The sequence below is a fragment of the Myotis myotis genome, unplaced genomic scaffold (genome assembly GCF_014108235.1).
Source record: "Myotis myotis isolate mMyoMyo1 unplaced genomic scaffold, mMyoMyo1.p scaffold_m19_p_16, whole genome shotgun sequence".
Lineage (NCBI taxonomy): Eukaryota > Metazoa > Chordata > Mammalia > Chiroptera > Vespertilionidae > Myotis > Myotis myotis.
The window spans coordinates 3,432,997-3,458,925 of record NW_023416320.1 but is presented as its reverse complement, the minus strand read 5'-3'; the positions used below and the strand labels follow the sequence as shown (position 1 = coordinate 3,458,925).

The 25,929-nt window shown below is 51.9% G+C and overlaps 1 protein-coding gene across 1 annotated transcript; it reads right to left on the bottom strand.

Moving 5' to 3' along the window:
- Window positions 1–1,026: 1,026 nt before the first annotated feature.
- Window positions 1,027–25,253, bottom strand: HHLA1 (HERV-H LTR-associating 1). Its single transcript, XM_036338128.1, has 17 exons — window positions 25,175–25,253; window positions 24,028–24,087; window positions 20,119–20,175; window positions 19,090–19,173; window positions 18,305–18,388; window positions 18,132–18,215; window positions 17,628–17,711; window positions 15,992–16,048; window positions 15,807–15,893; window positions 15,021–15,272; window positions 11,764–11,865; window positions 11,250–11,318; window positions 10,851–10,925; window positions 8,929–8,992; window positions 8,632–8,733; window positions 3,986–4,068; window positions 1,027–1,333 (listed from the first exon to the last, which is right to left on the bottom strand). Exons 1-17 carry the CDS (start codon window positions 25,251–25,253, stop codon window positions 1,290–1,292), a joined length of 1,467 nt encoding a protein of 488 aa, XP_036194021.1. The 3' UTR covers window positions 1,027–1,289.
- Window positions 25,254–25,929: the final 676 nt, after the last annotated feature.

Here is a 25,929-nt window from a genome sequence, read left to right as displayed (position 1 = left end):
GAATTCGTTGTCCCTCAACCTCACCACTCCCGACACTTGGGGCCAAATGGGTTTTGCTGTGGGGCTTCGGCCTTTCTCTTCTCTGGGGGTGGAACAGGGTGAGAGTAAAGGTGCTACAGCTACTCAGACACGGAGGGAAAGGCTGCCGGGTGAGTTTAAATGACAGATCGCACCATGACAGCGCCCGGCTTCTCACGCACAGGAAGCCACAGCAGGGCGCACCGTGCACACACAGGCGGGGGGGACTCACACAGGGACTGAGAAACACACCTCCCTCCTGCTCCCCTCCCCCTACCACCTCCCCCCCATCTCCCTGCTCCCTCTTCCCCCCCCTTCCTCCCCTTCCTCTTTCTCTAGCTAATTTGGCTCTTCTTTGGGGCAAGAATGAAAGGGACAGAAAAGCACCTGCGCCTTTGTCTCCAGGAAGAATCCCGTTTAATGATGTCACACGTGTAACTGCCAAGTCTCCTTCGACAGCGGGACAATAACCGCCCGTCTCGGTTACCGCATCAGTGAGCGCTGTGGCCACAGGCACACAGCACCCCGAGACCTCCTTGCTCTCACATCCCCCAATCAGAACGCATTCAGCTCAGGGCGGGGCACCTCCCCCTTAAACTCTGGGAGACCGGGGGCTCCAGGCTCGGAATTAATTGCTGCAAAGCATCATGGAAGTGTCCGGAGCGGAGTGACCAGGTTTCTGTGACCTTGGGCAGCAGGAGGGCTGGTGGGACTGCATTCACCTTGAGGCTTCTGACACGCCCCCCCCCCCCCCCTTCCATATTTCCCAAGGGTTCACGGGAGAGAAAGAAATGCTGCTTCCAAAAGCACCGCTTCCAATGAGCTGGCGATCTATCCGGCCCAGGACTGTATAAGGCAGTGGTTCTCAACCTTGGCTGCACATTAGAATCACCTGGGAATCTTTTTAAAATCCTGATTTCTGGGCCTCATCTCGGAGGATTTTAAAAAGATTCCCAGGTGCTTCTAATGTGCAGCCAAGGTTGAGAACCACTGGTGTAAAGCCACAGAATCATTAGGTCTGGGCCTGCAGGGACATTGGGGGTGAGCTAATTACATGCTTGACCAATACAGCAGGCTAATTGTTAAGCTGATAATTGTGTATGGCCCTCCAATGAGGCTGGGCATATCCAAGTGGCCCTGGGCAGGAAAAGGTTCCCCACCCCTGGTCTAGCTGAGGCCGGGTGAATCCTGCCAGTGCAGCCCACTGGGGCCGGGGCCAGGGTGAAGAGATGGCTGGGTTCATGGTGAGGTCCCATTGTTCTCTCACGGCCTCACACGGACCTGCAGATGTTCTCCAGGCATCGTTGTTTTAAGGCTGAAAAAGAAAAGGAGAAGAGGGAGCTCAAGGGCTGAGGAGGAGATGCCACAAAGACATCGAGTCTGAGGGCACCGGCTCTCCCAGGGGGCGGGGTGCCAGGGGCAGGGACTGGCTGGGAGCTGCCCAGACTCCCTCCCTTCCCCCGCACAGTTAGAAAGAACGTGGGCAAGACCCCCTGGCTCGTTAGCAGCAAAGTTGAGTGGAAAGCGGCTCTCTGTCAGTGATGTTTTCTAAGGCCCGCTGTACCTACACATCTGCCCAGTTTGCATAAAAGTAACCTGAGCTCATTCCTGTGCTGCTCCGTAAATGCAATATGTTGTTTGTGTACCGATTTTAATGTGACCAGGACAAAAGAAGAGCTATCTATATAAATAAAAGGCTCAGTGTCCGTCCGCCCAACCAGTAGCTATGACGCACACTGACCACCAGGGGGCAGACTCTCAACGCAGGAGCTGTCATGATGCACACTGACCATTTAAAAATAAACGGCACCACGGACCTGGCACCCACAAACCAACCCTCGGCTTCCCCCAAGGGGGACACAGGCCCCGCCACCACCCTACAGTGACAGCCCACCAAATCGCAGCTAACGTTCCAAGACCTCATGGGTGCAAAATTCGACCCACAACCCAGCCCAGCCTGGAAACAGTCACTGTGGGCACCGGGTAATGACACCACATAGCAACGCCCGGCTTCCTCTCCCTAGCGACGGCTAGCCTCCTTGGAGTTTCTTCAGCCCAGGAACCCGACTTGCTTTATAGCCAGATGCAAACATTTTACAGTTTAATCAAATGTTTGTGAAGCATTTTCTCGTGCCTCATCTCATTTGATCCTCACAGAAGTCCTGGAGTAAGTAGATAGGAGACTCAGTGAAATCCTATTTTCTTTTCATTAGCCAGACAGGAATAGCGATATTAAAATATTTCTTCTAATTAATTGCCTTTCAATGTGCACGAATCTGTGCACCAGGACACTGATTCAATTGTAAGTTGTTGGCAAGATTTCCCAGTTCTGCCTGCGCCAGGGAAAGGGATTTCTCCTTTGACTGCTGAGCCCCCATGAGCCACTCCCAGGCTTGGGTTTTGTGCTGCAGAGAAAAGGTGATGATAGAAAGACAGCCCTGGCTGTGTTGGTCAGTGGTTAGAGTGTCGGCCCACACACTGAAGGGTTGAGGGTTCAATCCTCAGCCCTGGTCGGGGTGCACGAGGGAGGCAACCAATCGATATGTCTCTCTCACATCAATGTTTCTCTCTCTTTCCCTCCACCACCCTCCCTCCTTTCCACTCTCTCTAAAAAATCAAAGGGGAAAATATCCTCAGGTGAGGATGAACAAGGGGAGAGAGAGAGAGAGAGAGGGAGGAAGTGGGGAGATGGATTTGCAGAAGAAATAAGGGAATGTGTTGAGAAGGAAGAAAGCATTGAGGCAAAGGAAATGAAAATAAACAGAGGAGGCGCCTGGACACAGGGGAGCCAGGAAGCTTGGTGTTAGGGGGCTGCCGAGTGGAAGGTGGACAATAAAGCGAGGATGAGGCTCTGAGACGGCAGCTGGTAGAAGGGAGAGAAGACGGGGGGCAAAGGAGTAAGAAGAGTGTCTAAGAAGTGCGGTCACGGCATTCACTGGATGTCCCTTAAGAGCCGCAGGAGGATCGGGTGGCTAAACGCTCTTTGCTTTCTCATGGAGAACACTGCCAAGGCGGGGCCATGTTTACACTGGCTTTCCCGAGGAAGGCGCTTTCACAGGGTTCCACAGATTCCGTGGTTTTGGAAAACCAGAGTCCCCTGACCAGACGGTGCTGTTAGAGGGCACAATGGAACAGCCAGGCGCTGGCTTCAGCACCAGGCAGGCGAGATCGGCGCTTCTGTCCGCAGGAGCAGCAGACAAGACAAAGCCGACGCCTGGCACCCTGAGAGCGAGCGAGGAGAGGGGGACCAAACACCCCACTTCCAGCAGCGTGGGGTGCCCTCTTTTGCTTGCATTACTTGTGTACCTTTGCTTGGGTCGGGAATGTGGGTGTTCCTGGGGTGTCTTCTGTCTGATATTTTGCTTTGTCTGTGTTTTTAGCTTCACGGGCCCCGGGAGGAGTAAGGTCACACACAGAAAGCAGCAGTGCTCGGCCTGCCTGACTCCGGCTTTTTTCTTTTTTAACGCCTACTGCAAATATCAAACTGTTGCGTGCAGAGGAATCCGGAACCCCTAGACCAGGGGTGGGCAAACTTTTTGACTCGAGGGCCACAATGGGTTCTTAAACTGGACCGGAGGGCCGGAACAAAAGCATGGATGGAGTGTTTGTGTGAACTAATATAAATTCAAAGTAAACATCATTACATAAAAGGGTACGGCCTTTTTTTTTTTTTTTTTTTTTTTTTTTTAGTTTTATTCATTTCAAACGGGCCGGATCTGGCCCGCGGGCCGTAGTTTGCCCACGGCTGCCCTAGACCAAGCATGTCAAACTCGCGCCCGCAGGCCACCTGCCTCGTGTATTTGGCCTGTGTTAGCGTTTGACATGCTTGCCCTAGACTCCTTGTCTGGAATAGCAATGACCAGGTGAGTTCCCGCGCCCCTGCTGAGGCAGGAAACGCACTCAGAGCGCCAGACCCTGTCCCAGAAGCCTTTATCGCCGTCACAGCACGGCCCGGCCGCGTACTCACTGCGCGAGTGGGGCACCCTCTTCGCCTCCTGGCAGATGTGGGTTGCATTCTTCAGAAACCAGGAATAGAACTCAAGACAGTACCTGAAAGTTTAAGTCAGAGCTGAGAGCAATCTTTTGTGGCTGTTAGGAGACAACCAGGATTTTAAAAAGTCATAATGGCCCAGGCCAGTGTGCTCGCAGTGGTTAGAGCCTTGGCCTGCACCAAAGGGTCATGGGTTCCATTCTCAGTCAAGAGCATGTAACTGGGTTGCAGGTCTGATCCCCAGCCCTGGTCAGAGCACATGCAGGAAGCAACCAATCACTGTATCTCTCTCACATCTGTATTTCTCTCTCTCTCTCCCTCTCCTTCCCTCCCTTCTGCTCTCTCTAAAAATATCAATGGGAAAAATATCCTTGGGTGAGGATTATAAAAAAAAGTCATAATGGACAATTATCCAAAGCAAGGAAGCCCTTCTCCATCTCCACGGGGTGTGGGAGGATCGGTACAGAATGAGGAGGAAAGCACTTGTACGTTGGAATCTGAAAGACCTATTTTTAGTCCGAGCATCACTACCTAGGTCTTAGGAGGACGTGCGACTTCAGGCTGAGTCCTTAATTCTCCGGGCCTTAGCTTGTTAATCTGTAAATGAAAGGCAATACTGGAACCTACACTGTGGGGATTTGCCAAGTTCCTGAGTAGTGCCAGGCTTGTCACAGGTGCTCGATAGACGATGGGCATTGATCTATTCTGTGTGTGCGGTGCGCAGTGCTGTTACAGTCAACAAGGCAGGAAGAGCTTTTAGAACCAAGATGGCGGCATAGGTTAACGCTGGAGTTTGCTGCCTTGAACAACTACTTCAAAAGTGAAACCAAAAAACGGAAGGGACATCACCCAGAACCACAGGAACGCTGGCTGAGTGGAAGCCCTACAACTAGGAGGAAAGAGAAACGCATACGGACACTCAGAGGAGGCGCAGTGCTGAAGTCAAATTCTGAGGTGCGGAGTGCACGAGCGGGCTGGCGGCGGAGGGCGCGGTTGGCGTTTTCAATCGGGAGGGAGTCGCAGACTCTGAGCTCCAGATCCGGGCGAGTCTTTAGGGACCCAGACTCAAACGGGAGAAGCGGGACTGTCTGGCTTCGGTCAGAGCGAGTGCAGCTTTCTCTCCGAGCTTTGCAGCAGGTGCTGGGACTCAGAGAGGCAGAGCCCCTGGGGACAGGACTGAGAGCCGCCATAACTGCTCTCTCCGGCCCACCCTGTTGATCCTGTGCGACCCGCCCCGCCCAAGCCCTGTACACAGGCATTTGCCGGATAGCCTCAGGCAAAGGCTAGATTAGCACCTCCCTAGAGGACAGAAGTTCTCTCACTGCTGACACAGCTGATTCTCATAGCCACTTGGCCTGGAGGTCAAACCCTCCCTGGAATTAGCTACAACAATCAAGATTTAACTATAAAACTGCGAACAAAGACCACTAGGGGGTGCACCAAGGAAGCATAACAAAATGCGGAGACAAAGAAACAGGACAAAATTGTCAATGGAAGATATAGAGTTCAGAACCACACTTTTAAGGTCTCTCAAGAACTGTTTAGAAGCCGCCGATAAACTTAATGAGATCTACAAGAAAACTAATGAGACCCTCGATGTTATATTGGGGAACCAACTAGAAATTAAGCATACACGGACTGAAATAACGAATATTATACAGACTCCCGACAGCAGACCAGAGGAGCGCAAGAATCAAGTCAATGATTTGAAATGCGAGGAAGCAAAAAACACCCAACCGGAAAAGCAAAATGAAAAAAGAATCCAAAAATGCGAGGATAGTGTAAGGAGCCTCTGGGACAGCTTCAAGCGTACCAACATCAGAATTATAGGGGTGCCAGAAGATGAGAGAGAGCAAGATATTGAAAACCTATTTGAAGAAATAATGACAGAAAACTTCCCCCACCTGGTGAAAGAAATGGACTTACAGGTCCAAGAAGCGCGGAGAACCCCAAACAAAAGGAATCCAAAGAGGACCACACCAAGACACATCATAATTAAAATGCCAAGAGCAAAAGATAAAGAGAGAATCTTAAAAACAGCAAGAGAAAGAAACTCAGTTACCTACAAGGGAATACCCATACGACTGTCAGCTGATTTCTCAACAGAAACTTTGCAGGCCAGAAGGGAGTGGCAAGAAATATTCAAAGCGATGAATACCAAGAACCTACAACCAAGATTACTTTATCCAGCAAAGCTATCATTCAGAATTGAAGGTCAGATAAAGAGCTTCACAGATAAGGAAAAGCTAAAGGAGTTCATCACCACCAAACCAGGATTATATGAAATGCTGAAAGGTATCCTTTAAGAAGAGGAAGAGGAAGAAAAAGGTAAAGATACAAATTATGAACAACAAATATGCATCTATCAACAAGTGAATCTAAGAATCAAGTGAATAAATAATCTGATGAACAGAATGAACTGGTGATTATAATAGAATCAGGGACATAGAAAGGGAATGGACTGATTATTCCTGGGGGGGAAAGGGGTGTGGGAGATGCGGGAAGAGACTGGACAAAAATCGTGCACCTATGGATGAGGACAGTGGGTGGGGAGTGAGGGCGGAGGGTGGGGCGGGAACTGGGAGGGGGGGAGTTATGGGGGGAAAAAAAAAGAGGAACAAATGTAATAATCTGAACAATAAAGATTAAAAAAAAAAAAAAAAAACAAGGCAGGAAGACTTTGCAAGCCAATGCCCTGCTCTTGGCTGGGGTCTGCACAATTGCCTCGAAGGGCTGAGGGGAAACAGCACTGATGAGCCTGTAGGAAGAAGGGTCCGGGGCGGCTGTGTGACTCACACTTCCCTTTCAACCCTCACCTGACATATGAGGAGGGTGGGCTCAGCATTCTCCAATTTCTCTTCCGTCGCCATCATCCTGTGACTCTAGCACACGCTGGGGAGCAACTAACTGCTCGAGAAAGTTAGCCATAAAGACTTCCTGGGTTCTATCCCCCTCAGTTTAAAACCAAGGAAACAGGCCCAGAGGTAAATGGATTCGCCCAGGGACACACTGCCTTCAAGTGGTAGAGCCGGAACACACTGCCATCTACTGGGCAAGAAGAACGGTAGAGCCGGGCCCCGGGAGGAGAAGACAGACCCCGCTGGCGCTGAGGGAATCAGTGCTGGGAACCATTACGAAGGAGGTAGAAGAAACCAACAGGGAAACCTTGTCTAAAGTAGAAATAAAGGGGAGAAAATCCTTGGCTTCTCTGTTCTGTCCCCCAATCTCCTGCCGGTATCTCCCATTGAATGAACTTACAGGAGGCGGCTGGAAAGGCATTCTGGGAGATGGGAAATGTACCAGTCGGCCTCCCCCGGCTGTCCCCCCGCCCCCAACACACACACACACACACACACACACACACACACACACACACACACGGCAGAGAAAGAGCAGCGTGGATCTGAGGGCCGCGTGGAATGACGACCACCACCAGGGGTACTTGGCTGTGAGCGTGTGACCTCATACTCTCACGGAGACATCTCCAAACCTCGGTCAACAACCGTGACGTGTCCAGCTTGGTCCACAGCTGACACGGCCACTGGGTACTTGGTGCCACAGCGACAACATTATCAAGGAGGCTAGAGCTGAGGTTCCAACGTGGCATGAGAGTGGAGGAGGGAACGAGGCACCGCCAACCGCGAGAGTATCTCCAGCAGCCAGCAGCCACCGTGCAGCCGCCCGGGCCTGTGCGGGACCATTCAGTGTCCTCTTCCATTTCGGCTCCACTCGCTCTCACCACAGCCTGGCAGTGCCGGCAAGAACGCCGCTGCCTTCGCCGTGGAGGGAATGCCTCCACCGTGCGGGCTGACACCGGCGGGCCTGTGCGTCTTGCTCATGGCCCTCTCTGGGCGCAGGAAACAGCCACACTCATGAAGGGTCCAAGGCCAGGGCCAGAAAGGGGTGATGGGAAAAGGCTGCAACCCTGACCTTGAGGCTCAGAGCCGGTGGATCATGGAGCCTGGAAGAGCTGAAGGATAGAACGGGTAGACTTTGAAAGTCACATTAAAGGTCTGGGAGACTGGCCTCAGACCGGGGAGCAGAGCTCGTTATCTACGTTGTTTGGCTCTGGGTTTCCAGCCAAGAATAAATTCCAGAAGATGGAACAGTGTGTCAGCACCCCCGGGGCGGAAAGGTGCCCACGCCTACTCCTTCTTAATAGAAAACGGGGTCTGCCCTCTAATTTTCTTGGCTCAACCTTCTCATTTGGCCTGCAAATGACAGCACGGGGTTTCTGAAGACCTGTCATTTAGATTATTATCAGACCTGTCCTCTGATTATTATCTTCTAGCGAATCTCACCAGGCGGAGGCACTGGGGACCACTCACAGTCCCCTGAGACCGTTCCACCAGGTAGGACACAGTTCAAATCAACTCAACTCCACTTGATTGCACTTGACTCAACTATGCTTATTATGTCAGGCTCTGTACCTGGCTCTGGGGACCAGAAATGGATAAGGTTCCATCCTGGCTCTTGAGAAGGTGACAATCTAGCAAAGAACTCACTGGGGAGTCCATTCCTTGAGGCGCCCCTGTCGCCCGTTTGCAGTCTGTGCCTGCAGAGAAGCCGTGCAGAGGAGGACACGCATAAATGCTGGACAGGCGGCCTCTGGCCCAGGTTACCTCATGGCCTCCGTCCTGGGGTCCCTCCTCGGGCTCGCGCAGAGGCACTGCTGGAAAAACCGGCACAGCTCCATCAGGCAGGGGGTGAGCTTGTGGGCGGCCCTGGGGAGGGGCCCGGCTGTCAGGGGCCCTTCTCTGAGGAGCTGCTGAGGACACCCTGGAAGACACAATCCCAGACCAGTCGAGTCAACAAAAGTGTGCCCAGGGTCTCCCTTTGGTAGATCCTGTGCTCAGTGGCTGTGGTCCTGCCCTGACCTCAGGCGGCTCTGAGACAGACGGGAAGCCTGGCGTCCTCACCGCTGCCCCGTAAAGCTCTGCGCCAGGTCTGAGCGGACGGAGGAGGACGAGTGGGATCCAGTTCCTGGAGGGAACCAGACACGGTTCTACTGAGGAGTAAATGTCCCACCAGGATCTGAGACACTGAACGGGCTGGGGAATGAGGTGGACCTGGGCTCAAAGCAGAGTCACTCTTTACTAGGAAGGACTCACTAAAAGTGGTTGAAGAGAACATGACCTGCCCTGCAGAATCATTGTGGAGAGAGAGTGAGAATAGGCATGACCCGGCGCCTGGCACGCAGGAGGAACTCAATACATACTTAGCCAGTGGAAGAAAGTGGATGTCAGAAAGTTGGTGGCATACTTTGTGAATGGGCAGAATCACATACTGGAAGATGCCAGAACCCTGTTATTTTACACTTATTCGACTAGAGGCCCGGTGCACCAAATTCATGCACGGGTAGGGTCCCTAGGCCTGGCCGGCGATCAGGGCCGATCAGGTTCCCTGCCAGCTGGCCTCCTGCCTCCTCCTTCTCTTGCTCCCTCAGCACCCTGCTGCCACTGGTCACCCGTCATATTCTGCGCTGCCCCCTGGTGGCCAGTGCACGTCATAGTGAGCGATCGAATTCCCAGTCTCCTGGTCGAACTCCCGAGGGGACAATTTGCATATTAGCCTTTTATTATATAGGATTTCTCATAGATGATAGGGCTATATAAGCAAACATAGATATGCAGGTATAGATCAAATAAAGCAATAGCTATAGATACAGGTAGACCTAGAAGACAGGGTTATTTGCAAAAGATGATCATGCTGGGAAAATCGAAGGCAGCAGGAAAAGAGGAAGACGAACTAGGAGCTGGACTAACTCCGTGAGAGAGGCCACGGGCAGGAGTCTGCAGGAGCTGAGCATGCTGGGAGGACGGGACATGCGGCCATCGCTCATTCACAGGGTCTCCGGGAGTCAGAGCCGACTCCAGGGCAGGTAACAGCGAAGATCCAGACACAGCCAACTTGTTTTCTCGAGGTCCATCTGCCCACTGCCCCGTCTGCACTGCTGGCGAGTTTCTGTGGATCCCTGGAGGGAGGGCTGCCATTCCCTGCGGCAGCACAATCCCGTCTTTGTGTGTGAGGGGCCCATTCACGGCAGGCTGAGGGCGGGGTTCAGGCCGATCGGGGCGATAGGAACAGAGACTGGGCAGGCGCCAGCGTTTAATAAAGCCTCGCTGACACACGCCTGGGACATCAGGAGGCCAGTCTGGAAAGGCCTCCGGGAAGGGAGGGCCCGAGGGTCAGTCAGCTCTGAAGGACTCCCTTCGGATCCATTTCTCCCTCATGGAAACCGGCTCAACAGGAAGGAGGAGGGTCACCCCAAAGCACAGCACAAACCACAGAAACCGGACCCAGGCCTCTGACCACCAGCCCCAGCCGGGAGGCTGTCCTTGTCTGGAATTTCACAAGGGTGAAGTGCGCAGGGCTGGGGAAGGCGGGGCGGCCTTGAAAACAGAAGCAAGGCCAAGTGCACCCAGAACGTGGGGGTTGAATTTCGGAGTCATTCTGTCCTCCTTCCCTTCTAACATCGCGCCCGTTAGGACAACGTCCACTCGCCAAGGGCTCAGGCGTTCTCACCGGGCGCTCACTCAACAACAATCGGCTGAATTAAATCACACGGAGCCCCGTTCCAAGCCACTTCCACACACATTGTCTCCCTTCAGACAAAGCCCTGGGGGAACAGGACGTCTCCAGGGCCCGAGTGATGGTTGTTATCCCCGCAATATGGCCGTAGGCACGGGGTTCTGGGGCCGCCTCACCGGGAAATGGGAGAGCTGGGCTGTGGGTCCCAGAGTCTGACTCTGAATCGCTCACACACCCCTCTTTTTACGGTGCTGCACAACCTTGCCCCAAACCAACAAGAGTGACAGGAGTGACAAGGGCTGGGACGTACTTGAGACATGAACGTGGTGGGGTCCCGGGACCAGGGCGGGCTCCTCTGCAGGGGGCAATGGCCGCAGAAGGTCACCTGCAAGGAGCAAGTATGGCCTCAAAATTCCAAACCAAGTGGCCTTGGGCTAACCTCACAAGCAGAGAATCGCAGCACCTGAAGGATAAAGAGTTCTCGAAATCGATGGGGAAACGGTGACTCCGAAGGCGGAGGCGATCTGCCGGGCTCACGGGGCAAGTTAGCAGCACAGCGAGGCGTAGCCCTCCCGCCTGTTCAACTCCCGCCAATGAAGTACAACAGCCGGCTCTGTCCGCCTCCTGACACCCGGCCCACCGGGCCCTGCCCCGAAGCGGTTTCCTTCCTGTGGTTTGGGGCCCCCTTCCCAGCGCACGCACGTCTTACCTGTCTGTGGATACCGGGGGGCCGGGGCCTTGGTGGGACTGGAAGTCTGTGTGCCCGGAGTGAGTGTCCCTGGGGTGAGATGGGAGACAGGTGAGCCTGCACTTCTCAGGGGCCCGGGCCACCAGTCCTGCCCTAGGCAGCCATGTTGGTTATCCAGCCAGGGACCAGGCAGGGCGTTGAGGATGCAGCGATGAGTAAAAAATAGCCCGGCTGGCATGGCTCAGTGGTTGAGCATCGACCTATGAACCAGGGGGTCACGGTTCGATTCCCAGTCAGGGCACATGCCCGGGTTAAGGGCTCCATCCTCAGTGTGGGGTGTGCAGGAGGCAGCCGATCCATGATTCTCTCTCATCATTGATGTTTTTCTCTCTCTTCCTCTCCCTTCCTTTCTGAAACCAATTATATATATATATATATATATATATATATATATATATATATATATATATATAAATAAATTTTTTTTTTTTTTTTTTTTAAAGCAGGGGGCTTGGGGGAGAACATCCTCTCTTACCAGAGGTTGGGCTGGCCTGGGAAGGGCTGCCGTGTGTCCTGGCAGGAGGCTCCGAAAGGCTCCCCGTGGTTCCGGTGTCCTTGGTCTTTGTGGGCGATGTCGCTGTGGAGGAAAGCGCTTCCCAGGGAGGCCCTCCAGGTGCTTCCATACTGGTGACGGGCAGTGTGGACGCCCAGGCCTGCCTGCCATCTGTCACCCATGGAGCTCCGGACGCCCTCCTGGTAGCTGCACAAGCAACAGTAACAGGCTATTTATATGCTTGATCACTTCGATTTAGATATAAAATTGTTAAGACATGGAAATGTAATCGCAGGGTAAATGCATGGTGCCTGCATAATCTAGATAATCTAGGGACTCAAAGGCGACCAAGAACTGGAATACGTGGACAAACTAAACATTCATTTCCTAACTATCAATATAGAAACATCTCCAAGCCCTTCGGACGCCCCAGCAATCTCGCCATTATTTCCAACCACGTGTCATAGTGGAAAGGTGATGGGGCTGAGGTGAGGGGACCCAGAGGGTCCCCCGTGCTGTAAAGTTTGGGGAAAGTTACTGAATGCTATTTAGTTTTGTCATTGAAATGGAGATCATAATGACACCCTTTAGTATCAGAGGATGGTGATGAAGACAAACCTTCCCTGGCTGGACTTGTAGGAAACCGCTAGCGATTTGCGCTTGTCCATTCCCATGGTGGGGATTAAAATTCATTTTTTTTCAAGTTTTACAAAACGAATCCCCTGAGGATTTTAAACCTCTAAGTTGAGAACAGTTGCCATCTTCAAAATATTCAGATTCCTTATCCAGGAAACGGTATGTTGCTTCATTTACTTAAAGATGCTTTTAAAAAAAAGTTCATGAAAGCTGTGTAGTTTTGTGTACATAAAGCCAGCACTTCTGTGCCGAATCCAGCGAGGACTTTCATCCTTCCTCTGGCCACTAGCAATCACGTCTCTGTTACACCGTAAAGCGTCCTAGCTTTGTGTCTCATGATGCCGGCTATTGGACTAGGGACTTTTCTAGTTAATAAGCTGATTCCTTCCCCCCACCCTTGTTTTCCTGCTGCCTGACTCTTTTCATCCCATTCGAGACCCTATTGTACTTGCCACCTTATTAGTCCGGCCCCTGTAGCCACCTCTCGCGACAGTAGTACATTGGTTAATAAAATTATATAGGTTCCAGGTGTACAATTCTACAACCCGTCATCTGTACATTGTGCTGTGTGTTCTCCACCCCAAGTCAAGTCTCCTTCCATCACCATTTATCCCCCCTTTGCCCTCGCCTCTGCCTCAACCCCCTTCCCCTCTGGTAACCACCACACTGTTGTCCGTCTATGAGGTGGTTGTTTTTTTCCTTAATCCCTTCACCTTTTCCATCTAACCTCCCAACAGCTGTGAGTCTGCTTCTATTTTGTTAGTTTATTCTGTTCATGAGGTTCCACATATAAGTGATATCACATGGCCCCTGTCCCCTCTGACCGGCCCACTGCCGGCAGCACCACACTCTCCAGGTCCATCCGCTTCCACAAAAGGCAAGATGCCCTCCCCCCCACAGCCCGGCAGCGTGCCCTTGTGTCCATGCATCACTGCCTTTTACCCACCATCCACTGGTGGGCAACGGGCTGCTTCCCGATCGCAGCTGTGGTAAATAACGCTGCAATGAACATAGGGGTGCATATATTTTTTGAATTAGTGTTTTGGGTTTCTTAGGATATATTCCCAGAAGGGGGATCCTGGGTCAAACAGCAGTTCCATTTTTAATTTTTGGAGGAAACTCCATACTGCTTTCCACAGAGGCTGCAGCAGTCTGCATGCCCACCAGCGGTGCACGAGGGATTCCTTTTCTCCACAGCCTCACCAACACCTGCTGTTTGTAGATTTATTGATGACAAACAATCATTCTGACAGCTGGGAGGTGATACCTCATTGTGATTTCAATTTGCATTTCTCTGCTGATCGGTGACATGGAGCATTTTTTCATATATCTACTGGCCCTTCGTATGTCCTCTTTAGAGAAGTGTCTATTCAGGTCCCTTGGGCATTTTTAAATTGGATTGTTTGGGGTTTTTCCTGGTGGTGTGTTTTATAAGCTATTTATAACGTTTGGATATTAACCCCTTAACAAATGTAGCAGCGAATATGTTCTCCCATTCAGAGGGTTGTCTTTTCATTTTGCTGATGGCTTCCTTTGCTGTGCAAAACGTTTTAGTTTGATGTAGCCCCATTTGTTTATTTTTTCTTTTTTTTCCTGTGGCCTAGGTGATGTATCAGAAAAAAATATTGCTCTGAGGAATGTCCGAGATGTTACTGCCTATGTGTTCTTCTAGGCCTGCTGCCCGACTTTCAATCCTTACCTCCATGGGGAGCCCCTCTCTGGGCCTCCGGGACAAGAACCCTGTGGAGTCTGGATCACAGCTATCAGTTTTCTTGCCTGTGTCTCTATCCCTGGTCTGTGAGCTCATGAAGAAAGGAAACATTGACAGAGCTGTGTTGTTAGCAGCCAGCCTGGTGCCTGGTATAAACTACATCTGGATGGATGGGTGGATGGATGGATGGATGGATGGATGGATGGATGGGTGGATGGATGGATGGGTGGATGGGTGGATGGGTGGATGGGTGGATGGATGGATGGATGGATGGATAGGTGGATGGATGGGTGGATGGATGGGTGGGTGGATGGGTGGGTGGGTGGATGGGTGGATGGGTGGATGGATGGATGGGTGGATGGATGGATGGATGGATGGATGGATGGATGGATGGGTGGATGGGTGGATGGATGGATGGGTGGATGGATGAGTAAATGACCGGTCCATTGCTGGAACTCATTAACTGAAAGAGTCATCTCAGTTGTATCTTATTTCCAAATAGGATAAGCACGCCTTTTGCGTCTTCAGCGCAAATACCACGGATATGTCCACAGAGATGGTGGGGAAGGAGGACGCTCTTGGCCCACCATCAGCGGTAGCTTTTCACGCCGGCATCGTCATTAACATATTCTTGGCATCATTGTCCAGCCAGCTGCGCGTTAACCTACCCCTGCCATACAGTGCTGAGTGCACTTCACCGTTTTGTGTGAATCTCAGGAGAGACGTTGCTAAATGCTTTGCTGAAATAAAAATACCTTTTTGCTACAATATATTTCAAGTCTGAAAGAGATTCTCCTCGGGGGATGCTGGCTGAAGGGTCCTAGAAAGCTCTCTGTACTATATTCACTGGAGGGTGGGACAGGGCAGGAGAGGAAAGGGTGAGAAATCTTACCCGAGCCTGGGAGGGTGGGAGAGACGCTGCCCGGCGTGGCCGTGGCCGTGGCCGTGGCCGTGGCGAGGAGTTCAGGAAGCCTGTCTGTGTTCACCGCCTGCTCTCCCTCCGAAGGATCAGGCACCTCGGTCCAGGGAGAGGCTCTCAGAGCAGACACGCCGGTGCTCCGGGCTGGGCGTGGAGGGCTTGTCCTCGGCGGGGTTTGCGGGCTTGTGGGTGTGAGCTTGGAAGCCACAGCTGTCCCCCTGGTAGCTGTAACATTTTTGTCACTTTGACGTAAAGAACTGTTGCATCACTGGAAGGTCATCATCGTACAGCACATATTTTTAGGGTGCAGAGACTCAAACCTTACTCAGACCAGCACCACATGTCACCAAAAAGATGGGTTCTCCTTGAATGACAAACTAATCTAAAACATCAGCCTCTGAAAAAGCCATGCGCAGAAGCACAGTGAACAGAAGGCGAAGCTGTCAGAAGCCCCGTGCGAGGCAACAGGGAGCAGAGAGGACTGCGGCAAACAGGAGGAAGGTGGCCCTCCTATTGGGGAGGTGGGGGGATGAGGGCGGCAGCTACTCAACATCAGCTGCTTGTCGCACGAGTGAGGGGGGGAATCCAGGATTGAGGATCCAGATCTTTTGCAAAAATTAAAATGGCAACATCTTCCTTTTTAACCCAGGATAGCTAAATAAAACCCTGTGGGCAGCGCTCTGTCTTCTGTTTTCCGCTTGCCAGGAGGGAGCCTGACCTGGAGACTCTAGAGCTGGTGTCTGGGCGGTTTCCACTCACCCGGGGCCGCGGCCAGGCTGCTGGTGAAGGTGTAATTGATGACCGGAGATTTCTCCGCCAACTCCCAGAAGTCAGAGAGGTTCCGTCCTGCAAAGACCCCACCGACAGGTTCCATCTGGGCCGCCTGCTGGCGGCTGCGTCTATGTCTCAGCTCAGAGAACTTGCCCAGGACCGGCCGGGCTCACCTGCCTTCCCCGTCATCACGCAGATGAAGATGCAGTCGGAGGCATTCGTCTGACTCACTGCAAGACAACGAGCAGCACATGAGACTGGAGCTGCAGCGCCTTCGGTCGAAACGAAATGAAGCTACAAATGCCCAGCGCAGGTGCTGTGGGAAGCGAGGCTGTGTCTTCACTCTGAAGGCAGCCCTGCTTTTCCGGGGGGCTGTGGGGGTGGGATGCCGGATAATGAAATGGCTAAGGGCACGGCCTCTGGGGTCAGCTCCCCCCGTTACAATATCAGCCTGCCACTTCCTAGCTACCTGAGCAAGGACGAACTGCTTGACCTCTCTAGGACTCAGTTTACCCACCTTTAAAATGGTGAACATTCTCATCCCACAGTCCCTTATTTTCAATTTGAAAATCCCCAGGTCTCTGTACGATGGGAGGTTTCATGTCATTTTGGTACCAAACTCATTTGGTGGCCAAACCTGACTTGACAGATGTGCGGTTCTTTGTCGTCTTTCTCTCTCACATGTGGTGGGCAGGGTCACCCTCTGCTAATCGAATAGGGCGCCTTTGATGACAGGAGGCCGCCCTCATGCTGCTGGAGGTTGTGTCATGGACGATGCAGACACCGTATTAGACCCTCGAACATTCGAAAGCTTCTGAGTCCCTAAACATCCTGGTCCCTTTACGGACTCTGGGTGGGTGGTCGCATGGCCCTAGTGAGGTGGTGTTGATGACACCATGAGATGTGCGTGAAGCTCTAAGTATGATGCCTGACAGATAGAAAAGCTCCATAAAGAGTTATAATACTTATAATTGTTGCCGCTAATGTGATACTATCATCATATGAATTAGCATAGTGACCAAGGGCATGAACGTCAGACCTAGATCACCTGGGTCTAGGATTCCATCTCCGCTGAATGGTCTTGGGCAGGTCACTTGGCCTCTCTGTGCCACAGCTTCACGTGTAAAGTGGTGATCAGTGTCGTAGCTGTATAGGTGCCGTCCTCGTTACAATGCGGGGATACACGGAAGCCTTTAGAAGACGCCCTGGTACGTGCACCTAACGGCATCTATCATGATCTCTCCCCCGGTCTCCCTTCTTCTAAAACAGCAGTTTCTCCAGAGTGCAGCAAGCCACCCTCCTGCTGAGCCCAAGTGTTGGGCTGCTAACTAACTCTGTGCTTTGCAAAGTGGGTCCCCCGGGGACCGGCCTGGAGGTTATGTGACGCCACCTTATAAATGAGGCATGTCTTTCTCAGCTCCGCATAGATCTCAATCTGAATTCTGAACAACCATGAGCAAAATATTCAACCTCTCTGAACCTCAGTTTTCTCATCTTTAAAATGGGAGCATAGCTGTCCAACAGAAGCTGTTTCCTTGAATCTGCCTAGATTTCCCCCAACTTTGAGCCTTGGATTCGTCCTCCAATGCTCTGAACCAGGAATAGCTCTGACAGGAAGATGGAACCTGCAGGTGCTGGTGGTTGAAACGGGACACACCGATTGTCTAAATTAAACTTACGCTAATGTTCCTGGCAGCCTGGCCTATGGCAGGGGCTGGGGCAGGGATTGGGGTGGTCCACTGGGTTTGATTAGGCTCCATGGCAGATGCCAAATCTCAAACTTGCCCAGCGTTTTCAAGATAAACACACCTGAGAGGATAGAGGTCGACTTAAAAATCTCGGTGAGGTAGCTGGTGGAATTCCCAATGATGTCCACCAGCAGGGCTGTGAAATCTGCAAGACAGATTGAGGAGCTTACAGCTTCTGAGACTTGAAGGGCAAAGTACATTAATTTGGATATTTCAGAGTCAATTTTACAAGTTTGATTCAGTTCAGAGATTTGAGGAATATTAAGAATCATATAAATGCCACTCGTTATTTTAAAAAGTCTTAATTTCCGGCAGGCAGAACACTTTTTGGACCCGCCGTTATAAACCCCCTTTCTCCTCCATTGCCCTCTTCCCCCAACCCTTGTCTGCCAACCCCAAGAGCTGTGCAAGGCCACATTGTTGAGTAATGGTTTTGCTGACTTGCTTTCCCCCGTTATCCTACAAACTTCTACATGATCTGCAACACCCTTCCTGTCTCACCCCACAGTTTCCCACCTGACAGGATATTGGTTTGATAGTTGAAGCAGTAGGTAGTCCCACCCACCTGAGAGGTCATTGGTCCGATTGCTTAAGCAGTAGCAGTACCGCGTGGGGAACGTGGCCTGGTCCACTGTCTTCAGGTGAGAAACTGTGAAGAGAAACCGTCCGCACAGGGTCCTGACGCCGCCTGTCCCCGCGGTGCACCGCCCGCCGTGATGGCCGCCAGGAGGCACTCACTGTTGTAAAGGGCCACGGAGAGCTTGTGGAAGGCAAAGGAGCTGTAGGACGTGATGCTGAGCAAGGAGAAGAACTTCTTGCGATCTGCCAACGACACCGAGATACAGAAACGGACATGCGCCTACTGACAAAAGTAAATAGCAACGTACATTCGCAAACCGATCACAGAAATTAACAACACAGCGGACACCTGATAAAGTGACTTAACAAATAAAATAAAAGCAAATTAAAAAATGCAAAAATACACGTCACTTGGCTGCATTTTCTGTGCTCCGTAAAGAGCTGTTGCATGAATGGCCCTGGATCTAGGACAGCTCTCTCTGAAGGCAGTCGTGGCCGGGAACGGGGCACCTGGCGTGTGGGACAGGCCGGCTCTCACAGTGCTGGCAGCCCTCCTGCACGGGTGTGTCCTGCCCGCCCGAGTTAGCGAGGACCGCACACCCTCACGCTGAGCAAGGGGAGCTGGCTCACGCGTGGGCCCAGGCCACAGAGTCCAGCAGAGAAGCTGGCCCAAGGCCGGGGGGGCCTGGATGGTGCTGTTAAGTACAGCTTACCTTTGTTGTTGTTAAATATATTTTTATTGATTTCAGAGAGGAAGGGAGAAGGAGAGAGATGGAAACATCAATGATGAGAGGGAATCATTATCAGCTGCCTCCTGCGCACCCCCCACTGGGATCAAGCCCACACCCCGGGCATGTGCCCCGACCAGGACTCAAACCGTGACCTCCTGGTGCATAGGTCGAAGCTCAACCCCCGAGCCACGCGGTTGGGCAAGAAAAGCTGACCTTGTAACGCTCTGCTCAGCATGCCGTTCACCACCTCCGTCAGGCTCAGTGCGGACAGGTCCGCCGCTGCCCCCGCCGGCAGCTCTGGAAGAGAATGGCTCCTCGTGGCTCACCTTCAGGAGCCTCCTCTTGGGGAAATGGGGCCTCCCACCCCAGCCCCGCGCTGCTGGCGGAGCTGCGAGGCTGCCCTGCGCAGTCCTCAGGCCGGTGGCCGCGACGGTCCCTGGGGACCATGTGAAAGGGCCGATTCCAAGTGGCCGCTGGAGAGTCTGGCCTCCTGGGCCCACCGGCGGCCTTGACGTGCACCTTCTAAAGAAGAGGCAGGCGATTCCGGTGCAGGGGACTCGTCGGCCTCGCCCTTTACTCAGGTAGGAGCCCGAGGCTCAGAGAGGGAGAGAAACTTGCCTAAACTTGCACATCTGAGCCCCTGGGGAAGGGTCAGGACCTACTTCCTAGAGCGGAGAGCCCGGGCCTTCAAAACATTAGGCCAGTTGCCCGCACGGCAGTTTGTGGCCTCCAAGAAGGACATGTCAAAGGGAATGCTGAAAAGCCGAGCATTCAGTCATTCTTCGTTCATTCAACAAGCACCCCCCGAGGGCCGAGCAGTGTGCGAGGTGTGGGGTTAATGGGTCAAGGAAAAGGACCAGGTCTCCAGCTCCCCGTCTGTGGCTTTTACTGTCTGTGGCTCAGGGGGGAGGAGGGAGAGTCACGTGTATGGCACGTGAGGAGCATCAAACAGGGAACGATGCGGTGCCGTGAGCACCCAACCTGGTCTAGGGGATGGAGAAGGCCCCCGACCGTGGAAGTGACGTAAAGCCGAGATCTGGAAGATCCGTTGCTGTGGATGAGATGCCATTTAATCATACAGCACGTGTTACTATTCTAGTTGCAATGGCTACTTTCCATGTGGCCTTCCGGTGGAGAAAGTGCCTTATGCCCATTCCACAGATGGAAAGACCGAGGCCCGGAGAAGCCGAGACGGGCGTTCCCGGGTTACAGTGTCACAGCCGGGACTAAAGGCCTCGTTACCTGTCGCACCAAGGAAAGCCCCGGCTTTTTCCTTCCCGGCTTCTTCATTGCCAGCCCCTGCAATGCAAGTTTTCAGGACTCAAATGGCACCACGGGAGCAGAGCCTCACAGAATTGATGACAGCCTTAGGAGCATCTTGCCCAGCGCTCCCTGGAAGGGTGAGGACTCCGAGGCCCATGAAAAAGGGGAGCGAAGTTCCTACTGCCCACGCCTGGCTGGTGGCCCTGCTCCCCTCCACCAGCCCCAGCCCCAGCCCCTGGAATCACCTTTCTCCCTCCTGCTTCTGTGCGTTTGACTATTTTATTTTTTAAATATTTTTATTGATTTTAGAGAGGGAGAGAGAGATAGAAACATCAATGATGAGAGGGAATCATTGATTGGTTGCCTCCTGCACGCCCCTTACTGGGGATCCAGCCCACAACCTGGGCCTGTGCCCTGACCTCCTGGTTCATAGGTCAGCGCCCAGTCACTGAGCCCCGCCGGCCGGGCTGAGTTTGACTATTTTAGATTCCGATGGAAGCGACAGCATGCGGTGTTTGTCCTTCTGACACTGACTTGTTTCCCTCAGCACGAAGTCCTCCAGGCCCACTCCCGTCGCTGCCTCTGCCCGGATCGCCTTCCTCTTTGGGGCTGGATAATATTCCGTGGTGTGCAACCCCCACACTTGCTTTGTCCACTCGCCTGTGGACGGACACTTGGGTTGCCCCCTGCTTTCCAGGTACCCTGTTGAAAGCTGGTCCGGCCGATTATCAGGCTTTTTGGTTAAATATCAGAGCTTTGGGGTGAGAGGTAGGGGGGCTATGGTTCCCCTTTTTTATAATATGGCTGTGCGGGGGGGGGGGGGGGGGCTGGTTATGTTACCACAAAAGGAAGCCTGAGACACACATCTACCACCCAGCAGGCCCAGAGCTTTCCAACGGGCTGTGCTCCGGGGTGGAGAGCTCAGCTCTCCCTCTGAGCAGCCGCCTGAGAGCCCACCTAAAGCAGCCGCTCTGAGGCGGGCGGCACTGACTGCTGTGTCTGTCACGGGGCCGGGAAGCAGAGGCCTCCATACAGGCAAGGGATGAGGGCCTGAGAAGGGATCTGGGTTTGATCGCCAGGCTGTAGGGATGCTACAGGCTGCCGGGCTCGCGGGATCCCTACACCTGAATCATGGGCCCTGAGCCATCTTCCCAACCAAGAACCTTTCTTCCTTTTCTTTCTTTCTTTCTTCTTTCTTTCTTTTTTTTTTTTTTTTTTTTATTTTATTGCTTAAAGTATTACAAAGGGTATTACATATGTGTCCATTTTATCCCCCCGCCCTAGACAGTCCCCTAGCCTCCCCTATCCCCCAATGTCTTATGTCCACTGGTTATGCTTCTATGCATGCATACAAGTCCTTTAGTTGATCTCTTACCCCCCTACCTCCTGCCCCGTAACCCTCCCCGGCCTTCCTGCTGCAGTTTGACAATCTGTTTGAGGCAGCTCTGCCTCTGTATCTATTATTGTTCAAAAGTTTATAATGGTCTGTATTATCCATGAATGAGTGAGATCATGTGGTATTTTTCCTTCATTGACTGGCTTATTTCACTTAGCATAATGCTCTCCAGTTCCATCCATGACGTTGCAAATGGTAAGAGTTCCTTCCTTTTTAGAGCAGCATAGTATTCCATCGTGTAGATGTACCACAGTTTTCTAATCCATTCATCTACTGATGGGCACTTAGGCTGTTTCCAGATCTTAGCTATGGTGAATTGTGCTGCTATGAACATAGGGGTGCATATATCCTTTCTGATTGGTGTTTCTGGTTTCTTGGGATATATTCCTAGAAGTGGGATCACAGGGTCAAATGGGAGTTCCATTTTCAGTTTTTTAAGGAAACTCCATACTGTCTTCCATAGTGGCTGCACCAGTCTGCATTCCCACCAGCAGTGCACAAGTGTTCCTTTTTCTCCACATCCTCTCCAGCACTTGTCGTTTGTTGATTTGTTGATGATAGCCAGTCTGTCTTTCTTTCTTTCTTTCTTTCTTTCTTTCTTTCTTTCCTTCCTTCCTTCCTTCCTTCCTTCATTTCTTCCTTCTTCCTCTTTCTTTCATTCTTTTCATTTATTTATAATATTTTTATTGATGTCAGAGAGGAAGAGGGAGGGAGGGAGGGAGAGAGAGAAGCATCAATGATGAGAGAGAATCACTGATCGGCTGCCTCCTGCACGCCCCACACTGGGAATTGAGCCCACAACCTGCGCCTGTGCCCTGACGGGGAATTGAACTGGGACCTCTGGCTCATAGGTTGATGCTCAACCACTGAGACACGCTGGCTGGGACCAAGAACTTTACTCAAACACCACTGCTTTCCCAGAAAGAAATTATTTCCACCACCCCCTTTTTACAATGACAAACCCATGGGTGGGTTTTGATAACAATATTTGCAGTGTGACTTGAACTCCCTAAAGTAGGGGTTTCTGAATAGGATGCTACGCCACAGCCCTTTTCAAATCCATTTGTTTAGACAGACCATCGACAACTGGTGCTCTCTCTTTACATCAAAAGGCCACCATTCTAGTAACTTTGCCACCATTGGCACTTTCCATACTTATGCACCCTTAGTATTTTTATCGCCTTTTATTCTTTTATTAATTGGACAGTAGAACTGTTGTTACCATTTAAAGAGGAGGAAACTGGAGGCTCAAACAGGGGACATGTTTATTGGAAAGTATCTGCTTAGCTGTAGAAAAGAAGGCTCTCTTACCCTCCGGGCCCTGGAGGGACCTGGAGGCTACCATGCTAAGCGAAATAAGCCAGTCAGAGAAAGACAAGTGTCACATGATCTCACTTATACGTGGCATCTAAAGAACAAAATAAACCGACGAACAGAATCTATCCAGAGGGATGGATGCACAAAACAGTAACAAATCTCAGTGGCAGGAAGTCGGGAGAGGGGACAGGAAGAGATTAACCAAAGAACACCTATAATAATAAAAGGGTAATATGCTAATTAGACCAGCTGTCCTTCCCGACAAAGCCAGGGCTGGAGCAAAGCCCCCTGGGTCCCAGGTGCTGGCCAATGGCCGGAGCGAAGCAGCCTGGGTCACCAGTGCTGGAGGGAAGCTGGTGCCCATGGCCGGGGGAAGGAAGGCCTACTCTTGCATGAATTTTCGTGCATCAGGCCTCTAATTTATACTATATGCATAACCCCTGGACACAGGCAATAGCATGGGGAAGGCCTGGGGTGGGGCTGGGCTGGGTGGAGGGGGGGCAAAAAGGGAGAAAATGGGAGACAGCTGAAATACTGTCAACAATAAACATTTAAAAAAAAAAAGAAAAGAAAATTAATACAAGAAATCAGTATAAACGGTGTCCTCTGGTGGGCTAGGAGAGCATTTCAACTTTACACACTTTGTACCATTTGCATTTTGACTCATATGAATGTGCTAATTAAAAGTAAGTGAAATTTTAAAAAGAAAGAGTAATGCCCATCTCACTCCCCCAAAGCAAAAGCAAACAAAACATTTACCCCGTGCATTTAGCAAAAGGTGAGAAACAGAAACCCAGCCCCTGACCCGGAAGTGTGCTTGATGTTGGAATGCATTCACCCTCTTGCCCAGATGCCAAAAAAGAAAAAAAAAAAACTGCAAAGAAAGATGGACTTATTTCAAAGGCGATGATGGCGGCATATTACAATACCTCCCATTGTGAAATCTTCCATCGCTCATAGAATGTCAGGGTCTTTGTGGGTTTAATGAGATCAGGAGAATCCAGGAGTTCCCTGAACCGTAAAGCGATGAGCAACTCATAGAAACTGTACCTATGACTGTGAGAGCTTGAGCTATAGACACACTCCCCATTTTACAGATGGAGAAACTGAGGCTCCGAGAAGCCAAGGAATTTGCCCAAGACAGAGTGAGCTGGGAGAAGCACCTGCCCATGTACCTGTTGTCGGTAGGAAGGTTGTGACCTTTTCCTTCTTGGCTTCTCCTTTAATAGCAGCCACTAAAATAAAAAGAGTTTTCATCAGGAAAATTATAACCCAGACATGACCTCAGAGTGAATGAACCCAAAATACTCAGGTGAAAGACGAGGACATGATGGTCTGAGACGGTGATGCAGCTGACAATCCCACACGTAGCTTGTCGTTCGGTCACTTAGTCATCAGATATGTACTGACCGGCGGGGATGGTGCTAAGGATGGATGACGCTATTCAGCACCTGGACTTGCACAGGCCTTGTGTGTGTTCGCTGCCAGGGCGGTATAAACGGATACAGACTCCGTCCTATGGATCTCATTCTAGCCGGGAAGGCAGACATCCAGAAAATGCAGGCTCGGCATATTATTATGAACAATGTTAGGTACTTCGAAGGGCACCTGGGGGCTTATAATGGAGCCTGACGCAATCCCAGTGATCTGAAAGGGTTCCCTGGGAGGTGACAGCCAGCGGAGACCTGAGGCGGGAGAGGGTGTCAGTGGGTTATCAGGCGGAGGAGCTGTCCGGTGTGCAGCTAGCAGTGCCCGGCGTCCGAGATGGACGTGAGCGTGACTTTAAAGAAGCGAAAGAGGCCAGCAGTGATGGGACTCAGGGAATGAGGAAGAAGGTGGGGGTTGCAGGAAGTGGCCCAGGCGTGGGGGGCAGGGGCAGGTCCCATCAGGTAAAGACGTGAGGTCCCCTCCGAAAAGAAGTGGGCAGTTGCTGGATAACTACTTGGAGGGGATAGAAATGAGGGAGGAACTTAGAAGGTGACATCATGAGCTTTCTGAGGGGATCAGTCAGGCAGGTGAGGGCAGAGCAGACCCTGGAGAGATGCGAGGAGAAGCCGGGAGCTGACTTCGAGGCCCGGGAAAGAGAAGACGTTTGGGCAAGAGCGGGAACGGTGGCGGTGGAGATAATTCTGTTGCATAAACGGCGCCCAATTGCAAAAAGTCAGGGACCAAAACCAGAAATGGGGACGTTATCATTGCCACTTCGGGCAAACGCGTTGAGGGGTCTGGCCTGAAATGCTGACGGCTGCCCGTCCCTACGGCACAATGAGTCCCACGCTCAGCACCCAGACCAGACACTTCCCGAACTCCCACCGGACCCACCTGCGTTCCAAAGGCCCAGGGCGCAGGCGAGGCCCACGCACAGCCTCCCCGGGGCTCCGCGCACCGGGAAGCCCGGCATGCTGGCGGCGTCCGGGACCACCTGGGGACGAGCAAGCATCGGTCACCAGGGGTCCTCAAACTTTTTAAACAGGGGGCCAGTTCACTGTCCCTCAGACCGTTGGAGGGCCGGACTACAGTTTAAAAAAAAACTATGAACAAATTCCTATGCACACTGCACATATCTTATTTTGAAGTAAAAAACCAAAACGGGAACAAATACACTATTTGTATTTGCATGTGGCCCGCGGGCCGTAGTTTGAGGACCCCTGGGTCAGACCATCCTTGCGAACGCCGCCTGGGCGTCATGAGAAGCACATGCTGAGAAGGCTCAGAATAGTCAGCAGAAGGCAGGCTATGCGAGGGAACCACACCGTCTCTCAGGGCCCCTGGCTGGCGGAGGCTCCGCGGGCTTGTAAGTCTCCATCTGGGCCTTGTGGCCACCTAGCCATTGATTCATTGCGCAGTGGAGGGGAGGGAGCAGAGGACTGTGTGCCACAGTGATGGCGAACCTTTTGAGCTCGGCGTGTCAGCATTTTGAAAAACCCTAACTTAACTCTGGGGCCGTGTCACATATAGACATTTTTTGATCTTTGCAACCATAGTAAAACAAAGATGTATATTTTTGATATTTATTTTATATATTTAAATGCCACTTAACAAAGAAAAATCAACCAAAAAAATGAGTTCACACGTCA